Below are 21049 nucleotides of genomic sequence, written 5' to 3'. Positions count from 1 at the left end.
CACATTTAAACCTCTTCTTATTCTTTATCAAGTAATTTAGGTGTTATATACTTAAGAAACCTCACTAGTTTCTGCGGGCTATTTTATGGGTTGTCTTGTGAATTGCCATTATGTAGTGTTTGAATCTTTCATAACACTAGAATGGAATTGTTGATTTTCTTTAGACATACCTGATACTTATAAGAGTAAGCAAACACTTCTCAATTAAAATTGTTGGAAGAATAGACATTAAACATCAGAAATGTGTACTGCAAACCACAAATTTATGTGATCAAATGATTACTACTGGGTTGGCCAAAAAGTTTGTGTGGTTTTATTTCCACAAAATAAGAGACATATCTTTCATTTTCAACAATAACTGTACTGATTTGAAAATTTTTAGTATCTCAGCTGTCCTTGACGTGTTATAATGTTGTTTTTCCTCAATTAATGTCTCCATGTCATAGCTATCAACTTCACCAGGTCTACTGACAGTGGAGCATAGTCTAGTTAGAAATCTCCAGCACAAAACTTCACAACACACCTTTGCAAACCACTTTTGACTTGTTCAATCAGTCAGAGCACCTTCTCCTGCACTGCATCAATCTTTTTTTTTATTTTTGTGTTTCAGTTGTATATTTACTTTTTAAATTTATGTATTTATTATTTTAAAGACTTTACTTATTTATTTGTTAGAGAGAGGGGAAGGGAGAGAGAAGAGGGAAACATCAGTGTGTATGCCTCTCATGTGTCCCCTACTGGGGACCTGGTCTGCAATGCAGGCATGTGCCCTGAATGGGAATCGAACCGGCAACCCTTTGGTTCACAGGCTGGCACTCAATCCACTGAGCCACACCAGCCAGGGTCCATTTATACTTTTCTTGAAATAATAAAGCATAATATGCCCAAAATGTTGCTTATTTTCTTTCATCTTCAATATTAAATGACTACACAAAAAAATCACCAATTTTAATTTTTTTTTAATGCACACTGATGGTTAAAGACAACTCAATACTATCAGAGCTATCTCAGGAAAAAAACAAATAAACTTTTGGGCCAACCCAATAATATCAATAATCATTCTTCAACTATTTTGATTCCCAGACAAAGTAAGAAATATGCAACACTTACGCCGCCTTTTGGAAAATTGCCACTGTTTCATATTCATATAATTGGAAAGTTTCCTGGCAACTACCTGCAATTTCAGTTACTAAAAAGCATCAATCTTTTGACTTTTTGGGAACCTTTCCTTGTACAATACATTTATAAGTTATTTCTGAGAGGTTTTTAGTTAAAAGCAGCTATTTCTAGAATTTCTCAACCTTGCTTTGTTGTTTATGAATGGCAAAAAAAATGCTAAAAATTGTTGCCTGACTTCTTTTCCTTTGAAGTATGTGTCCATTTGGGGTTTTCTTTATCTATGATGTCTGTAATAATGAGCTATTTGTTCAGAAATCATAAAAATGGAGTCTGATTCAAATTTGATGGCTAAATACTAATTACTGCAAACCATTAACAAAAAAGTAGACTGCTTTTGAAGAGCCAGCAATACCAGTAATACAATATATTAGTCATATATATGTTTTAAAGTATGTATTTAATTTTCAAAAGTGGTGTTTGTATAAAAATATTTTCAGTTACATTCATTGGCATAAGCTCCCATAAAGGAAACTTTCAAATAAACAAAATTCTATTTCAATTGAAAAAATCAATGTAATATTTTTTACATTTAGTTAGATGAAAATGTTTGTTGTAAATCATCTAAAGAACAAAAATCAAACCTATTTAGATAATATGTCTCTACAACATCTATAATTTTTTGTACAATTGAAAAATACATTCTTCAATGTTTAATTTTCTAAGCTACAGATTAGTGTGCCTATTCTGATTTATTACTACATTTTATATGAATATCAACAAAACATTTATGAGTCTAAGTTATTATAAATGCTGTTCAGAAATTTGGAGAATCTATACATTGTTTTTATATTTCTTATCTGAATACAAAACAAAATAAAAACCTTTTTAATGTATAATTATTACAAATAAACTATGATCCTAGCAAAGAAAATATTTGTAGTTGGTTGGTACAATTGAACAGAAAGTTATAGTAATTGTGTTTCACAAAGCCATGATGTGTTCCTACCGTGACTGAGCCCATCCCTCCAGGGTAAGACTTCTGTGGTTGGCAATGGAAAGACTGCACTAGAGACTCTTGGAACTGATTATCCTATATCAAACATCCCTGAGTTTGCTTCTGCATCTAAAGAGAGTCTTTTCCAGGTCTGGCGCCTGAAAGCCAGACTAGCTAACTGTCATGTGCCCCCGCAATCCTGAGGGTTGGCCTAATGGGCATCTGTTAAAAGAACAACATAGAAGGAATTTGCCCATGACACATGGGCTCCTGGGCTGGCAGTGGCATTAAAATAGGGTGTGTACTGGGTTTAGATGTCTACATGAATGTGACCAGAGCTCTCTGACATGATGACTTGATTCTGGAAGGTGGGTGTTATGAGCATGAGCCAGGGGCTAGGAAAAAGACTTGTCCTGCATTGCCTTATTCTTATACAGAAGAATACACACAAGAATTCTTGTTTGAGGTTGTTAAGAACATAGATTTGACAAGGTAGAAGGCTAGATACAGCATATTTTATTTTATAGTTTATTAACTCAATTTATAATTTAAAATATGTAGACACATTTTATGTGGATATCCACTTGTATTCTTTCTCTGAGCTTCAAAAATAGATGTTGGACAGTCATTTTTATATGAAATCCAAATGATGCATCGTGTCTCTAACGACGTCCCATACAACTTCGCCTCTCTTACCATTCTTAAGGTATCACTACTACTCCTAATGGAAATACAGTAACTAATAAGTTTATAGGAGATGGATTTCCTGCATAATATGAGAGCAAAATGATTTTCCACTCAGAAAGAAATGAGAGAAGCAATTTTTACACCAGCACATTAAGACTGATGACTTATATCTTTAACAGGAGTTTTTTGCTTATGAAAAGTTATTTGCTAAGCAAAGCAAAGGGGGAACAGTGTTTCATTTCTTTTTATTACCATTTAGAATAAAAATCACCCTAATATGTGAAAGGCTAGACCTATTGTTTATAGTATATAGATGAGTGTGATCATACTTATTCAGTTCTCATTTCAAAAACTAAGATAACTGGCCCCATTATTCAGTGATGGGACATGAGAGGCCTTTGTGAATTCTTTCAGCATTATGTACCTTCAGACATTATCATGGATAGACTCTTTTTTATTCCCCCAGCTTCATTCAGACCAAGATAAAGGAGATGGATCACTCAAATATATTTTATCTGGAGATGGAGCTGGTACTCTTTTTATTATTGATGAAAAAACAGGTGACATTCATGCCACACGAAGAATTGATAGGGAAGAAAAGGCCTTTTATACTCTACGTGCACAAGCTATTAACAGAAGAACTTTGAGGCCAGTGGAACCAGAGTCTGAGTTTGTGATAAAAATCCATGATATTAATGACAATGAGCCAACATTCCCAGAGGAAATTTATACAGCTAGTGTTCCTGAAATGTCCGTTGTAGGTAAGTTTATTCACAACAGTTATCATGGTATCTAAAAAGTATTAAAACATCAAGGAATTCTTAAAATATCATGATCAATTCATTGAAATCACCTCTGATTCCCTACTAAGAATATACACATAATTTTCTCATTTAAGATGTAAGAAAAAAATGAGTGCCTCTCCCAGTTCCCATATGTTTGTAAATCTTACAATACAAATGAAGTAGACACTTTCCTCAAAAATCCAAGAAAATGCCATTTACCCCAGTAGAAAACTATGAAAATTTTTTTTGTAACATGGATTTGAATAATAGCTGTGTAATATTCTGACACCAAATATACTGTAAGTACATTTGGAGCATAGATATAATATATTTACATATATATATATGTCATTTATTGTTTTATATATATATATATATATGTCATATATGTTATATTCTAGTCATTTGCCTAGAGTTTGTCTGCATTATCTCGACAAGATGCATGATGGAATTGATGAGATTATCCAATTATTTTTACATAGACTGCATTTTTTATGAAACAGAGGAGTATAAAAAACATAAAAAAATAATAACAGTTTTAGAGATATATTTGGATTTAGTAGATTCATTTCTCAAATGTGGGAGAAATTGTATTAACTAATAAAACAACTACAATTTTTTTTCTTTCAACAGTTGTGGTAGCAAATTTTCACCTCTTCATTTCTCAAAAGCATTGTTCTGAGAGTATTATTTAATATTTACTTCATTAAATCCCAAGGACTTTTGCCAGTTGCCTTATTATAAAGCCCTTTTAAATATCTTGAACTTTATTAAATAGCTTTTAATAGTTCATGGAACATGGGATCTTCTTGGATTGTTTCTAAATTTAAACTTTAATCTATTCATAAAAACATATTCTGGAGCAGATGTTAATTATTTTTATAGTTAATTAGTGGAGAGAGGGAAAGAGGAGCATACTCACTCCTTTGTGATTAGATAGATATGTCCTTTATGTGAAACAAATCTATTATGTAAAAATGAATTTAAGTATCAAATCTGAGCATTTGTAAAGTGATTGCATTTTTTATAATCTAGTAACTCAAGCATTATCTATTGCATGCATAAAAATACACTTGTTGGCTAAGTAAATATGTAATTGAATTCAGAGTTTACCTATAGTAACTTTACATATGATTTTCATCTATCTACATTATCAATAATTTTTCTTTAAGAGGTCATTATTAACACCAAAAATCATTCAAGTCTTCCATGAAAACCAGTGCTTTTGCTCCTCCTTCTGGTACTGTGCAGAACTAAGCTGAATTTGGATACTTCAGGTACTTCTGTGGTGCAAGTCACAGCCACTGATGCCGATGACCCTTCCTACGGGAACAGCGCCAGAGTCATTTACAGCATTCTCCAAGGGCAGCCATATTTCTCTGTGGAGCCTGAAACAGGTCAGGAGTCATGAATTGGTTTGCTAATTCAATAGTCTTTACGACCCCTATAAATAGGAAAAACAGTGGGAAAATAAGCAAAAAACATTAACATTAATAGCCCCAGCAGAGTGATGATGCCACACTTAAGAGATTTACAAGCTCAGTGCTGAATGATTGAGTTAATGAAAATATAGCTGTTGTTATGTTTTCACATATGGCTTTAGGTCACTATGAAGCACATACAGTATTTTTTAGGACATAGGAAAACAACACAAATTGTAAAACATGTGCATTGAATAGCTTTTACAATTTCTAGGCAAATAAAAATTCATAAGGAAAACACATATTTTTCAAAAGTCACTAGGTTAGATGTACAATTTGTGAGTTTAAACAATAAATAATTAATATTTCAATGATGGTAACAAATGTTTTTATATTTTCTTCAAGGTATCATCCGGACTGCTTTACCAAATATGAACAGAGAAAACAGGGAGCAGTACCAAGTGGTGATCCAAGCCAAGGACATGGGCGGCCAGATGGGCGGCCTCTCAGGGACCACCACCGTGAACATCACGCTGACGGACGTCAATGACAACCCGCCGCGCTTCCCCCAGAGTAAGCCGCCTTTCAAGGTCTTTCTGCAGGGCAAGAGCTTTAGAGTAAAAAAAAAGAACAGAAAAAAAAAAACCCAAATAACTGTCCATTATTTAATTGAAAACACATTGAAAGTGTGCTACAAAAATAAAAAAAAATAGGTGTCTATGCTGAAGAATTCATTATTATTTAAAGATTAAAAACTAAATATTTCAGAAATTTTGTTCAGATACAAGGAAATTACAAAACCACTTCATACATATACTTTTCATCTACAATTGTAATCTAAAGCTATTTAATTCAGTTAGCAAAAGAAAATAATGTTTTATTGGAAAACAAAGTAAGTCATAATTTGACAATGAATGTGTTTATTTCCACTTAAAATTTACTAAGGAGGATTTTAACTTGAGGGTAATATTTTTTCAGTAAACAATATAATCTGACATATTAGAAAGGGCTACATAGAGAGAACTTTACAAACTAATCAGATTTGCACTTAATACTACTGTGCCAGATCTGCATTTAATATGTCTGTGTTTGGAATAGCAATCATAAATAAAACATTTCATATACTTATCTATTTATAGATATATTCTGTGTTATAGAATTAACCTTCAAATTCTCAAAATAGATCATAAATAGGTAAAAAACCATTAACTTCTGACCTTACAAGACATGCACTTACTTTCTTTTCTCACAATTTTGGTAGATGTGCAGCTAGAGAGGATTTTATTAGGTCTCAATGGACGTTCCCAAGACTTAGCCAGTTTCCCGGTATTCTGAAAGATCCTATGCTCAAGTTGAAACTTCACATTGTTAGGAACGTGGCATAAACACGTAGGCTCTAGTGTGATCGGTGTACTTAATTTTAGTATTTCCTGTGCATTGACTTCTGAATCAATTCTCTAATCTTAGGTGGACCTTTGTGACAAAGTATTAACATTTATTGTCGTATTTACATTTTTACACAAAAGATCCTTGCAGAGAAAATTATGGTCTAAGAATTCACTGTATTATTTGGACTCTTTATAAAGCATTTTACCTCTTTTTGTGCTATTGTTTTTCTAACTTCAAAGTTATTATTCCAAGTGCATTATTTGAACTGAATTGTTTACAGTCATGTGTGTAGAAATATTGCAAAATCCAAATGGAATTTTGTTGAGCAGACTAATCATATGCTTATGTGTTGTGATGATTATTTTGTTCAATGATTAAGGTTCATGACTGTCAGGTCTGGTAGTGTGGTGCCTGGCCCAAAATATAGGGAGAAAGGTGCTTGCTCATGTGCCTTTCAACAAACAAGGTTTCAGCTCCAGGTTACATTTACTACTGGCAGGGAAAAGGAAACCAATTGTTATCCTTTATAGTGTGTTTCAGAACAGTTCTAAAGATGTTTCCGGTTACATTGAACTTAAATTTCACATTTTATATATCATATATTTTATGATGTATTTAAACATATATTTTATTATTTTTATCTGTTATAACATCTCTATTAATTCATTCAATGATTATTCTTTTTCTACTTGGTATCTGGTAGGAACATTATTCAAGCCCTAAAATAGTAATAATAATGATAATGATAATAATAAAGTATAATTTATATTTTCCACATCATATTTTTATTGAGCCTTATACCACACTATTTGCTGACCTACTTAATGCAATTAGACCAGCTGATTCAGGAGAGTTTTGTGGCCTCCAGTCTACACATGAGTGAAGGAGGGCCCCATTGCAAGTGATGGCAGATGTGGGTTGTTGTCAGTCCCTCCAGATGTATGAACAAACCCATTTACAGAAATTTCAGAGTGTACTATATCTTGTCTCATTATTTTTTAATCATAGATGGAGACTAATTTATGGATTTTTATTTTCTCAATTACCTTTTCTTCTATGATACTTGCAACCATATTTTACTCTTGGGAACACTCAATCACAGCAATTAGAATGCTGCTTGATAATTTGTCATCTAACATCTGGAACATTAGTTTTTAACTTTTTACATCATTGCATTAACTAGCCAAGTTTTGGAGAGGGTCCCATAGTTTATGAAGCCTATCACATGGAACATTGTTGAAATCTCACATTGTTATTTTTATTATTCCCAATGCGTGGAAGAAGTAGAGGAGGTTCAGAGAGGAAATGAGAGCAAAATCAAATCAGTGCTGCTTCACAGAAATATACTACAAACCAAAAGCATGTGCCACGTTTGTAATTTTAAAATTTCTATCAGCCATGCATTAAAAAATTAAAGCAGAGGGTATCTATTTAAATATTATATTTTATTAACCCAATGTTATCCTTTAAATACATCATCAATGTAAAACTTATTCAGATATTTTACATTCTTTTCTCCCATCACTCTTTGAAATACCCACTTACATCAAGTATTTTCTAGTTATGTCAAGTCTCAATTCAGACTTACCACATTTCCAGCCAATGATGGGTCTGTGAGAGGGGGTGGCCTGGCTAGAGGCTGTCAAGTAAGACATCTTTGGAGCAGACTGTGGAGTTACCCTGCCTGAGTCCCACTGCTGACTTCTCCACTTAGTACCTTGCCACCTCGGTCAATTGAATAAAATTGAATAGCAATGTGTAGTCCATGGAGTGATATAAAGCTAAATAATTTAATACCTATGAAACACTTAGTGATTTCCCCTAGTGTATTGACATGCTCAGTGATGGTGATTTGTGCAATTGCTGCCCTATCTTCATCATCACCATTATGCAGTATTATAAAAGTGGAGTTAGAACTTGAACTTCCGTGCATGTGGGTTGACCCAAATTCAACATTCCCCAATATGCTACATCTGTGGAAGATACAAACCTCAGTCATTTGGAAAGGAAAGGGGCACAAGAAAACTCAGATGTCTTCCTTCACTGTTCAGTTTATTTTATCATGTGAATCTACAACAATTATTCTCAGTCAGGGAAAATTTTGCCCCCAGAGCAAGTGAATGGAGGCATTTTTTGCTTGTCCGAGTTGGTGGGCACTCCTGGCATCTAATAGGTGTGAGCCAGGGATGCTGCTAAACATCCTTAGAATTCTCATGATGAAGAGCCACTGGGCCCAAGATGCCAATTGTGCGGAGAATAAGAACTTTGTGCTGAGAACTTTGATACAATGTATAAGGAATTCTTCCAGTGAAATCATGAACTTATTTATCTAAAAATATGTATTGAGGATTCTATTACACCAAACACTACTTTAGATGCTAGATATATTAATTTTGCCAAAAAAAAACCCTACACTGTTTCTTGTCCCTATGACCTTTCATTAAAGCAGGGGAGGCAAACTGTACATAAACAGAAGCACTGTGTACACACAGGGGATTGGCTCAGTCCCGGATAAGGAGGAACGTGTGTAGTGGTGATGTTTGGGGGTAAAATAAGAAAGTGACTCATTAAAGAGGTATAATTTCTTCTAAGATAAAATAGACCCAGCCATACAGAGGGATGGAAGAATCCTGCAAGCAGAGGAAACAGCATGTGAGAACCCCTGAGGTTAGAGACGGAATGATATATGTCAAGACCCAAAGAGAAGTGGGGCTGCATCCTACCAAACAACAAGGAGGTTGATGGGAGATTGGACCACAGGGCACTTCACTCACGGGAAACACTGACAATAGTAAAATGTCATCAGTAGTAACAAACACAGAACTGTGTACCCCATCTAAGTTCTCACATTGATCTTGTGGTTTTAGAGGTGAGCATCAGTACAACACATGCACCACAGTAATCTTCTAAAACAAAGTCAATGGATCCAAAGTTTGGGGTGCACCTGAAAACTGAGTTCCGAAAGCATTTTCTGTTCTTTTCCTCTAGGTGTAAATTTTTCACTCTCAAAAAAATATCTCTGCTGAAATTCTTTCAGAATCTCGAGTTATTTCAAGTGCTTTAATTTAATTTTAAAAACAATAAGTGAAGGGGAAAATGTATTTGTTTCCTTCCAGGAGAAAGCACTTTATTGCCAATTATGCAAATGAAGATTAATGAGTCTTGATTTTTGATTATGGGTGGCTTGTTGTCTGGCAGAATATTTCAGTGTGAAATGATAGGGTGATCATGGATGTGTGCACAGTGCAAATGGGGGGGGGGTAGAGGAGCAGCCCTGATCCAAATATGGGGGGTGGGGTACTGACTGCATCCTCTACAGTGGAAGCTATTTTTGGAGAACCTATCACTTCACCTAAATCCTTTCTTAAAACTAATGCTTAAAACTACTATAAGCTAAAAGAATAGGAAAGAAGAGGTCAAGAAATTAGAAATTAGCAAAGTCACCTATTTATGAATGGGCATCTTCTGCATAGGCAAAAACATGCTTCAAAATGATTGTGAGGATTATCTTTGGTGATGAAATAGCAGGTGATTTTAATGTTTGTTTTGCTGTGTGTCCTATTTTTACATATTTTTATAATTGGGTAATTCTAATAAGAAGCAATAATGGGATGGAAAGGACAAAACTGGCAATAAAATGAGCACTGGAGAGCAGCTGTTGGAATTGACATACTGTGGGAAATCGTGGGTGGTCTATCCCAGTTAGTTTTAGCAGAAAACATTTTTGGAGAAGCTGGAGGATAACAAATGGAGGAATTAAAGAAAGACAGAAAGAGGATTGAACAAATAATGTCTGCATGTTAAGAAGCTGAAATGTACAAGAAAATACAATAGAAAAATAATATATTGTATTAGAAGAAATTCTGGCATAGGCGTGGGTCCTTAGATAACTTTTGAGAGCCTCCTACATCCCAGGTTCTAAGCAGGAATTGGGCTGCAGCGGTCAGCAAGGGACCTGAGCTACCCATTGAAGGTGTAGACAAAAAAAAAAATGATAACCACATGAATGTAAATATGATGTCTGGCAGAGTATTAGGTGCTGTAAAGAACATCAAGCAGGGAAATGACTAGAGAATTGACAAGAGTGTTACCTTCAAAAGAATAAAAAGGGAAGACTTCTTTCTTTAAGGAAGCCTGAAAACTTCAAAAACTGGGCAATTTAACTTCTCCAGATCTCATTTGCTACATACACAATACTTATCATGCAGTGTCAAAATGAAGAAACATGTTTGCATGTATAAAATATATCCAGCAGTAATTGTAACATATAATAAGTTCTCCACAGGTGGATTGCCTCCCATTCCCTTTCCTTTTAAAGAAATGTGTCAGGTATTTCTAAACTTACCTATTTCCCTGTCCTAATACTATGCTGTTATTCTTTTACAGCCAACCAAAGATTAAATAAAAATAGCTTAAGTCTGGAGAGATTTATTATCCCAGCGGCCAAACAAATGAATGTACTTACCATGTGTGAAAAAAGGAATGCTTCTGTGTATGAAGAACCCAGAGCAAATTTTCCTGCTCTCCAACCAGTGAAACATTCAATGGTCCTTAAATTTTGATATATTTCATTGTGCTAAGATGGAAAAACTTTATAGTTCCTTATTGTAAATCTAGCCAACCAGTACGCCTGCAGAAATATTTTAGTCTCATTCACCTCATTTTCATTTCCTTCCTTCTTTCCCTAAAATCAGATAAACAAAACAGGCTCCTTGGAAAAAGTCTATAAAATGTTAAACTATTGGAACCTGATCATTGTAGAGTATGGCAAAAACAATTGGATACCAAGATTTGTGCCAAAATGGCCTTTTATTAGTTTTTATTTTATTTATTTTATTTTGTTTTGTTTTATTTTGTTTTGTTTTTTCAAACATCTCTGGGAAAATGGTAAGACACTGATTTTCTTCCAAATAACAGTCAGTAATTAAGCTTATCTGATCTGCAGAAGCTAGGTTAGTACAGATATCTTTGCCTTAATAGAGCAGAGAATGCTATGGGATAAGACTCTCAAATCCATTTACTTAAAAAAAACAAAACAAACGAAAACACAGAAAAACAGTAGACGTTAGAAAGAAAGTCCAGGTCTAGACAATCAGAGTCTCCAAAAGCAGTTGAGCATAGATGACAGATGGTCAAGCTCCCAGCCCAGCAGCTGGTGCCTACCACTTGGCTCTGGTTCTTACATGGGGCAGTATTTTACTACGACTCCAGAAGAAGGAAGAAAAGTGAGCAGCTGCCTCACAAGCAAAAACTTCCAACCCACAAATGGGACAATTCTACAACCTACAACTCAGTTCAAAGGGACCACAGCTATCCATTCACATTTAGCTGCTTTTCAGCACATCATATCACAGAGAAATGAGTATATTGACTTTCTCATTCCTTCTAACAGTTGGTATGTGCTCTAGAGGAACTGAACTCTCACGCTCCCATGTCTCTGGTATATTATCATTGTCACAGGCATGTTTGCACACAACTTAGGTGGACAAGGAATGTCAGGGACCAGTAACAAGTACATTTACATACTGTCAGCTCAACTGACACTTTATGGGGGGATATATATAAATGGAGACAAAATATGTGCTTGAGTGATGATCAATTTCCATTTAATTATCTTTGACTGTCTCATGACATGTTTCAGGATGTGTTGAATACAGGTAATATCAAATTTATGAGAATTTGATGTATTTACTATGTAAGCTTCCAGATCTACCCCAAGAGCACTCAAAAGAGTGAATTTATTGTTGTCTACTATATATTTTCTTCTTTAAAAAAGGATTTTATTAATTGATTTTTAGAGAGGGAGAGAAACATCAGTGTATGGTTGCCTGTTGTGCACCCCCTACTGGGGGCCTGGTCCACAACCCAGGCATGTGCCCTGACTGGGAATCAAGCTGGTGACCCTTTTGTTTGCAGGCCAATGCTCAATCCACTGAGCTACACCAGCCAGGGCTATTTTTTCAATTATTATAATAGAAACAAAAATCAGTTCTTCACCAAATGAAATCAGTTCATTTGATTGTTATCTGTGAAAATAATACAGCATTACTTTTAGGAAAGTTTTTATTAAGTTAAATAATAGGTGATGGTACATTTTGGGTGTGCAAATACATTTAGTGAGATCCTATTTGCCTGAGTATTTTGATATCATGTCTTCATAGTTTGTACTGAATTATCTCTAAAAATTATATATAACTACAACCAATTCACAAGCAAGACTAAGCAATTCTGGAGTCACTCTGAGCCTAAAAGATATTTTATATCTACCTTTCTTTTTATGAATTACCTTGACTGACTTTATTTAGTGCATTAAATTACATAAATATGGATTTTCTAATTTGCCAAATGTAAATAAAATAAAGTGTTAGAGTATGTATTAAACACAATAAAATATAATACAAATATTAACTCATTTAACTTTCACAACATCTGCATAAGGTAGTTTTTTTGTTGTTGTTCATTAAAATTGAAGAACTGACACAAATAAACTTAAGTCAACAGTCAGGAGATAAATGAGAGGTTGGGGACCCAGGTTCTTTGGCTCCAAAATCTGTCCTTCTAACCATTACACCCAGAAAGAAATTTGTACATCAAAGACTCTCTCTTCCCCAGTATATCCCACATTTGCTTTGTTTCATGATTCACTACTTGTATATATATTATAGAAACAATTTTAGCTTGGGCATTGAATTCTTACAATGTCTATGCATTTCGGTGCAAACACAGGAAAATCAAACCTTGGCTGGTTGGTGTTTTCACAATACCTTAGGACCAAACACAACTGGCTCCTTTGCCCGGATCAGCTACGCAAACAATTTTAGGCCAAAAAATAAGCAAGTTTGCATGAGGAAATGCATATCAAGGAAATGTCTGCATGATATACAGAGGGATTTAAGACACGTACATTCAGTGAGCTGTGAGACTACCTTAATCCCTGCCTGGTACGAGAGAGATTTGATTTAATAAGTGCTGATTTTCACTCTGTAAATAGAGTCAACCTCTCCTCTTCTGGGGATTCCAAGGTAATGTAGGCCCCAGGCTGATCTGCATATTTCAAAACTATCAAGCACATTTCACCTCAAGCAATAGTCAGGTATTTCCCAAGGAAGATACTTTAGCATGAGAAAGAAGGGAATATTAAAAATGTCACTTTTTTCCTTTTATCCAGGAAAAAAAATACGTATATTCAAAGCTGTCCTACAATTGATATTGGTTAGATATAGCTGTGATTTTTACTGTTGCTATCAAAATACCCTCAAATATTTGGAATTTTTTTTCATGCTTTCAATTCCTATAATTTATAAGAATTACAAAGACATAATATTATTAAAGCATTCCTTGATTTATTAAAAGTTGACCGAAGCCCTACTACATGCCAGGAGACATGCTAAGAAATAATGCCAAACTAATAATGTTAAGGTGAGAAAGAAGATACAGGATACATCCATAAATGATTTGCATTTTGAAAGGTTATTGTAGTCACAATCTATCTCTTTCTCTCTCACTCACACATACACATTTAATTTGTTATGTTGTAGTTTTTAGTTTCACATACATTGTCTCACTTTTTCTTGTTTTTGTATGTAAATATAGGGTGCATTTTTGATATTATGAAAACTATAAGTACATAACACATATATGTGGGTACATGTATATAAACCGGTGTACACAAATATAGTTGGAGGGCGATGCAATAACATGTATGCTGTAATTGTCATTTAAAACCCAAATCATGAAATGATATCTTTTCAGATGTAGGAAGATCAGGATAGAAATAGAAATGATTTGAGAGTTTTCTCGGCAGGACAACACGGGGCATTGAAAGACATGTTTTCGTTAGGGGCCCAGGAAGCACGGAGCGGGCAGTCAGGGGAGTGGGAATGACTTGTTGTGGCTGGAGCCCAGGTTGGAGCAGGGGCTCTGAGTGATGGGGATGGACACACAGGCGCTGCTAACATCAGGAAATGGGTTTGATATAAAACTGAAATGCCACATATTATCCAAGGAACCATTTTTATCTTGACAGAAATATTTCATTACTTGGATTTTCCCTCTCATCCCAAATGCCCGAGTTTGAATCTCATGTGAAACATTAATGGATTTCTGTATTTCGCTTAAAAATGTTCTCTGAGAACTATTATAACATCAAAGTGACTGTAGCTACTAACAGGCATTTTCTTTAGCTTCCCAACATGAAAGAAAACAATTTTTTTCAAAATAAATGTTAAAAAGCAAGATGGTCAAGTATATTTGATATCCTTTGATTTATGAAAAGATACAAAGAAGTTCAGATTTTTTTTTCTCCTGGGATGATGGTAGAGCTCTTCACACAGTTCATTCCTATGTGTTTTTTTTTGTTTTTCTTATTTAGTCTTTATTGCATTTTTCCATTACCATTGAGTTCCCCCCCACTAGCTGTCATCTGCTTTGCATGAATCTGTCTCTGTTTTGCTTGTTAGTTCAGTTTTGAGAAACCATTTTTTTTAAGAGAGCACAGGTATGTTTGTTCATTTTAACTAATTATTCTGGCAGCAACTAATTACTCTGATCTATCAAACTGCATGGATCCAAAGAGTTGATGAGAGTCTGAACTAATGCTGAGGAGAGGAGGGACTTGAGAGACATTTAAGTGGGTGACACACAAGACTTTGTAAGTAGGTCGACAAATGGTTTGAGGAAGAGAATAGAACAAAAGATACAATCTAGTTTCCTACCAGAGAAACTTGTATGAGGAGACAGGGATTTTAGTTTGATTGAATATTTTGAATTGAGATGCATGTAGAAATATAGTGGAGTATAACTATGTACTAGATCATGAAATGAGGTGCACACATGACATGTAAGTGAAAACAGACATGTATGATATCAGGCTAAGTGTTTAGAATGTCATACCTGGGGAAATATATGATTTCACCAGTGTAATGAAATATACAGGATGGGGCAAAGTAGGTTTACGGTCGCTTATATGAAATGTAATGCAATGATTAACAATACAAGAATAAACTATTTCTCATACAACTGTAAACCTACTTTTGCATGGAAATTATACATAGATCCACTTGAGACACTCCAGCTATTCCAGTGGAAAGCTTTCTTAGACTAGACTGCTTGGCATTTTGTATAAAGGGATTTAAAGTTCTTATTATGGCTTCCTCTGGAACAAACTTGGAAAAAAAACTGGGTAGATATAGATATATAGATATAAAACTAACTGTGCAAATATGTTTAGACTAATTAGACTGCTTTTACAATCTTTACTATGCCTACTTGGAGACACATTGCAAAGAGATTGAGTACCTGATACAACCTAAAATGTTTATGAATGACTAATTTAAGGTTATGTTAACCTCCCCCAAGTCTATACACTTATGTTGTCACACATTGCAATTGTGTGTATCTATTGATGCCAATCGACTTGGAGGCAATTTCGCAGAAATATACCAGGACGGATTCCCTGGTCCCTGGCGATCAGTGGCAGCCCCTCTAAAAGCTTTGGCCTGTGACTTTCCTCAGTGGCACGGACAGGAAACTAAGACATGGTGCAGCAGCTCCTTTTGCCCTAATTTAAATTAAACGCCCAAAGCTAAGTTGGTGATCATGCCTCCCGTGCTCACTAATTGAGGTTTCCGTCTTTTCTCTGGTGAGAGTCTTCAGTTGCAAAGCCTGTATCCTTTGTCAGTCTCCGGTGTGACTTTGAGCTCTCCTCTCCTGTCTCCTAAATGCCCATTTAGCATCGCATAATTTCCTTAACTACTCTGCAGTTTCCTCCAAGGAGCTCTATCTTGTTTTTAATTTCTTCCTGTTAAGCTCATTAAAAAACATCTTTTAAACATTATACAATGGAATGGTTTATAAACGTGCATAATTGTGTCATTTTTCTTAAAGCAAGTATTGTTTGAGATTATTATGTAGCATAGAGATGTTACAATAAGATTATGTATAAAGCAAATTTAAAAAATTAAGCTGATGTTAAATTATTGTGTTGATTCACATATGTGTGTGTGTATGTTTTCTCAACTCTGGAAAAGCAGATTTCTTATGCAAATGTGAATAGAAAGAAGGGCAGGAATGAAGGAAAAAAGATAAATTATCTCCCTTTATATAGGGAGATATAGATAAATTATCTCCCTTTATAGAGGTCATATATTTGACCTCATTGCTTCATTGCTTGTTATCAGTAAAACCAAACAGCAGCAATTTGTAGCAAAGCTTCAAACCTGACCTTGCCCTTGCCTAGCATCACTCTTTCTGTTCCCGAGGAACTCCGCCTGTCACATCACTTACTGTGCCTGTTGTGTTTTTCCGCCAAATGCTCTTACATTGAGCCGTCAGTTTCTTCTAATTCTGGTACACAAAGCTGCAGTGTTTTTAATATTCAAATGCAAGGGTCCTATTGATAACGTTTTGGATAGAACAAGTGACCTGGAATATTTAGCATTTATTCCTAAAAAGTCAACAAGACATCAAAATTGTCTGAGATCTTCAATAATGAAAATCCAATATATGACTTTGTAACAACCTCCAAGTACCCTTATTTAAAGAGACATATATTTTGACCAGTCCCTAAGAAGCTGTCATGATATTACTTTTTTAGATTTTTACATCTAAATACAACTTTCCACATGCTTTACAGAAATGGCAGTCACTTCTCTTCTCCTCATATTTATGCCTTTGTGCCTACATCGAAACCAAACTAAGAATGCAGTCACCAGGAAGAAATATTTATCTGCCCTAAACACGAAAAGAGAAGCAGATGATTCAACCTGACACCTGGGAATAAGTGTAATCTAACTGTAAATTGGAACTGATGGGAGAATGGAAAGCATACCACATAATTAAAGCTTCATCAACTGTAAGATAAAAAAAATAAGATGGGCGACAGGCACCACTTTGCCTTTGTCAGTGTGTGTAACAATCTGCCTGCTTCCTGGCGCCCCCCCCTGCTGTGCGCCCTGCGCGGGAGACACCCTTCCGGGCTCTTAATTAATTTCAGTTTGCTTGACAAACTAGGATAGTTGTGTTCAACAGACTGCTCTTGGAAATAAATAAAAAGTATGAATAGGTAGCTCTTTTATACATTGAAAGTATAGAAATGTACCATTTTTAAAACTTTGAAATAGAACAAAAATCTTGTCCCCGAAATTGGCTGATGAGCATAATTCCAGAGAATGTGTAATTGAATTATTTATCTTGGGCACTGACTAAATCTTTGTTGAGTAAATCAATTACTAAAGTTGCCATATAAATTAAGTACTCATGAATGTGTGCATTGTATATGTGTATACAACATATATCTATATAATATAGCTTTTTAAATTTTAAAACAGGAGAACTAATTCTATACTATTTTGATGAATGGATCAATTGTGGCTTCTCTGAATAGCATGGATACCTTGAAAACACTTCTATTAATGTTTCCAGGAAAAATGAATATATGTATGTGCATGTATGTATGTGTATAACTCAAGCACTATATGTGCCCCTTCCAATAACTTACTGTGGGAGATGCCTGACATATAATTTAGGCTTATTAAAAATGGACCAATGCAGCCTGATTACTTCCCTGGTTCATCTTGGAAGGTACTGAAAATTAACATGGATAAAACTTACCCTAAGCAAAATGAAAGAAACTTTGGAATAAAAGTAGTCTCTGTACCAACCAAGAAATAAAATGAAGTGATAAATAAGTTTGGATCCTTGAGCAGAACTATAATAAGCAGACAGATTTTCAGAATCTAAGCATGTGCCTAAAAATATAAGCAATCTCAAAAAAAAAGCCCAAGCTAAAAATAAAAAGTGGGAGAATAAATTCCCAGAGACAATACACTGAAGTCTAAGTGACAGAAAAATTGAACAATAACATGTTTCTTTTGTTCTTTCGCTCTGTCTCTCTCTGGCTCTCGTTCTCTTTCACTTCTCATTTCTTTTCTTTTTTTTTTAATTGTTCTCCTTTCTTTTTAATTTGGAGTTTGTACTGATTTTTAAAACTTTGCATCTTTATCTGTATGATCTACAAATATTGTTTATAAGCTAAAAAGTTGTACTGAATTATCTAGCTTGCATTGATGGAAATCAGTTTTAATATATATTAATCAACTAAATTTTCTTATAAATGATCAGGTTTTCAAAATGCTGGCCAGTAGAAACAATGTAGATTGGTTTCTTTGTACTTTTCTATGATCCCATTAATCTCTGATAGAGCAACTACTTTCTTTCTCAAAAAATCCTAATCTCAATTTTCTCTTCATTCCTCAGTCTTAGAAACAACAGATCTCTAAGAAGACTTAGGAAAACACTTGTATTACTAACCAGCATTTGGGCGCTAGGGTTTTGTTTTAGGCTCATGAAATGGAATTATAGGCTTTTTTGAGTGAAAATAATCAAAACAAATTGTGCAGGTGATTTACAATTTCTAATAAGAATGCTGCTATTTAAGTACTGTTATTCTGTTACTGTACAAATGTGCTATTACTGAACAGTTTTAAATACTAGTATTGTAAACCATAGCACTCAAAATTCCTTTTGAAAGATACAGATATTTTATTTCTAAAACAAAGATCAAATAATGTATTAACAGAAAATAAGGGTTATTTAAATTTTTAGATCAAAGACATACTTAGATTTCTTAATTCTAATACATATAGTTACCATCCTTCTTAGCTTTTTGATATATTTGCATATTATGAAGTGAGAGTTACTCTCTTTATTAAAATTTCTGAATATATTCACTGTTCAAAAATTCGTAATTCCAAAAGATGATCCTTTCTCCAGTAAAACAAGGAGTTAGTTGGAGACATTGTTGATTTCAGGTCTTGGGCAGAGAAAATGAAAAGTGAACCTATAATGTGTTGTAATGCCAGGGGTCGGAGAGCTACTCAAAATGATGAAAGTATGTTGAATAGGCACCAGAGCTGCCTAAAAGATCACCCAGTAATTAAGCCTGTAAGAATTTGCACAAAGCATAAGTAACCATATTATAGGATCATAACACATAAAACAAATGTCCTTGACTTCTGATATAAATATGTAATATAAACAAAAATAAATAAATAGGAAGAAGTGGTAGCTTTCCTTGTAGAAGAATTCCCAGTAATAAATGTAGAAATAATGTAGGAAATTGCCATTAGAAAACCACAGCATTAATTATTTATAGGCAAGGCCACTGAGTGACTCTGAAATTGATGGGCACATTTTTGAAGTGAGACAGTATTTACATAATCCTAAAGTATGTTTCCCAACATATATATTAATTATAAAGAAAAATACTTAACAAAAGAGAAAACTGGCAGAAACACCTTCTTAACCAAGTGATCAAGGTTAATTAACATCATCAGTCATAAGACATATTGACATCACTTATTACCTGATCTGATACATTGAGAACAGTTCCCTTCTGTGAAATCCTTGGCAAAAATGCATGACATCAATTATCCCTAAGAAAATATGAGACACACCCAATCTGAAAGCCTTTTTTTCCAAATTAACAGACCAGTATTGTCCAAAAAGAGTCAAGTTGATAGAAGACAAGGAGAGACAGTAGATCTCTCAGAGATTAGAGGAAAAGAAGGGGACTTGACAACCAAATGCAAAGTGGGATCTCTGGAAAGACTTGCGTGGGAAAGCTGGCGAAGTTCAAACCAAGTGTGGAATTTGCTTAATAGTGAAATGGTTAAAGTAGCATTTCTCATCAACTGAACTTTATATTAGTGATTGTGAATTGAAAATTAAAAATGAACTTGCTAAAAGTTATACAAGTAGTTATGGTCGAGCTTGAGTTTTAACCCATACTACGCAACCAACCATAGGCTCTTCACGCCAGGGTTTGAAGTCAGGGTTATACTGATCTCGTATAATGAGTTGGCAAACATTTGTCTCTTCTCCAGAAGATATTGCACCTGAAGTTATAAAGCACTTTTACTAAGTAGAATCATTTTCTCTGCATCATTTGCTTTAATTTCTCTTCATTGCTTTTTCAATTTTTAAATCTCCAAGTTTGCATCTTATTTGAACTATCAGTTACATAGAAGTTATTTTTAATTTTCTTCTAAATTTGCAAGAATATGAGTGTTTGGGGGTTATCTTTTTTTGTATTAACCTCTACTTTAATTGAAGCATGTTAAGAAATATAGAAGATTCTGATTTATGCAAACTTGTCTAATAATACTCTATAAAATTGGTTCCATGCTTCATGCATGCTTGAAAAGAAACTTTATTCTCTAGATTGTGCATGCAGGTTTTTTATACATATCACTTACATTTTATTACTTTTATTTATTTTGCTAAACATTACATGCATTTATAATATATTCAGTCCTGTTGATTACTGACTGGAAAGGGAAATCATTAGTGTGGCTGCATTTCACATATAATCTAGATTTTAGACTAGATAATCATGTCACTGAGGATTTTAATAGAAACCAGATTCTATAAGACCAAATGGAAAAATTAAGAATTTAGCCTTATAATAAGTGCTTATGATAGAGCAGCGTTACCTTTCATGTGTTATAGAAAGACTACTTCAGTGCATTACACTGTAATAGTCTTCCTATTCATCAATGTACTAAGGTTCTGTTTCTATATGATTTAATTTTTTAAAGAAAGTTCTTAAAGTAAGTAGGCTAGATCTGATGATGTTTGGGGGTAGAATGTAGTTA

At 34.3% G+C, this 21049-nt stretch overlaps 1 protein-coding gene across 1 annotated transcript in view; it reads left to right on the top strand.

The window, feature by feature from the left end:
- CDH10 (cadherin 10) overlaps window positions 1-21049 on the top strand; it is a 138491-nt gene that overhangs the window by 90501 nt on the left and 26941 nt on the right. Inside the window, exons 3-5 of the mRNA XM_045847928.1 lie at window positions 3267-3561; window positions 4863-4982; window positions 5412-5579. Coding sequence (XP_045703884.1) covers window positions 3267-3561; window positions 4863-4982; window positions 5412-5579 — 583 coding nt within the window. The remainder of the gene's footprint in view (window positions 1-3266; window positions 3562-4862; window positions 4983-5411; window positions 5580-21049) is intronic.

This window comes from Phyllostomus hastatus, unplaced genomic scaffold (assembly GCF_019186645.2).
Source record: "Phyllostomus hastatus isolate PE091 unplaced genomic scaffold, TTU_PhHast_1.1 phas_contig_58, whole genome shotgun sequence".
In the NCBI taxonomy this organism is placed as follows: domain Eukaryota; kingdom Metazoa; phylum Chordata; class Mammalia; order Chiroptera; family Phyllostomidae; genus Phyllostomus; species Phyllostomus hastatus.
This window is presented reverse-complemented; position numbering and strand designations above follow the sequence as displayed.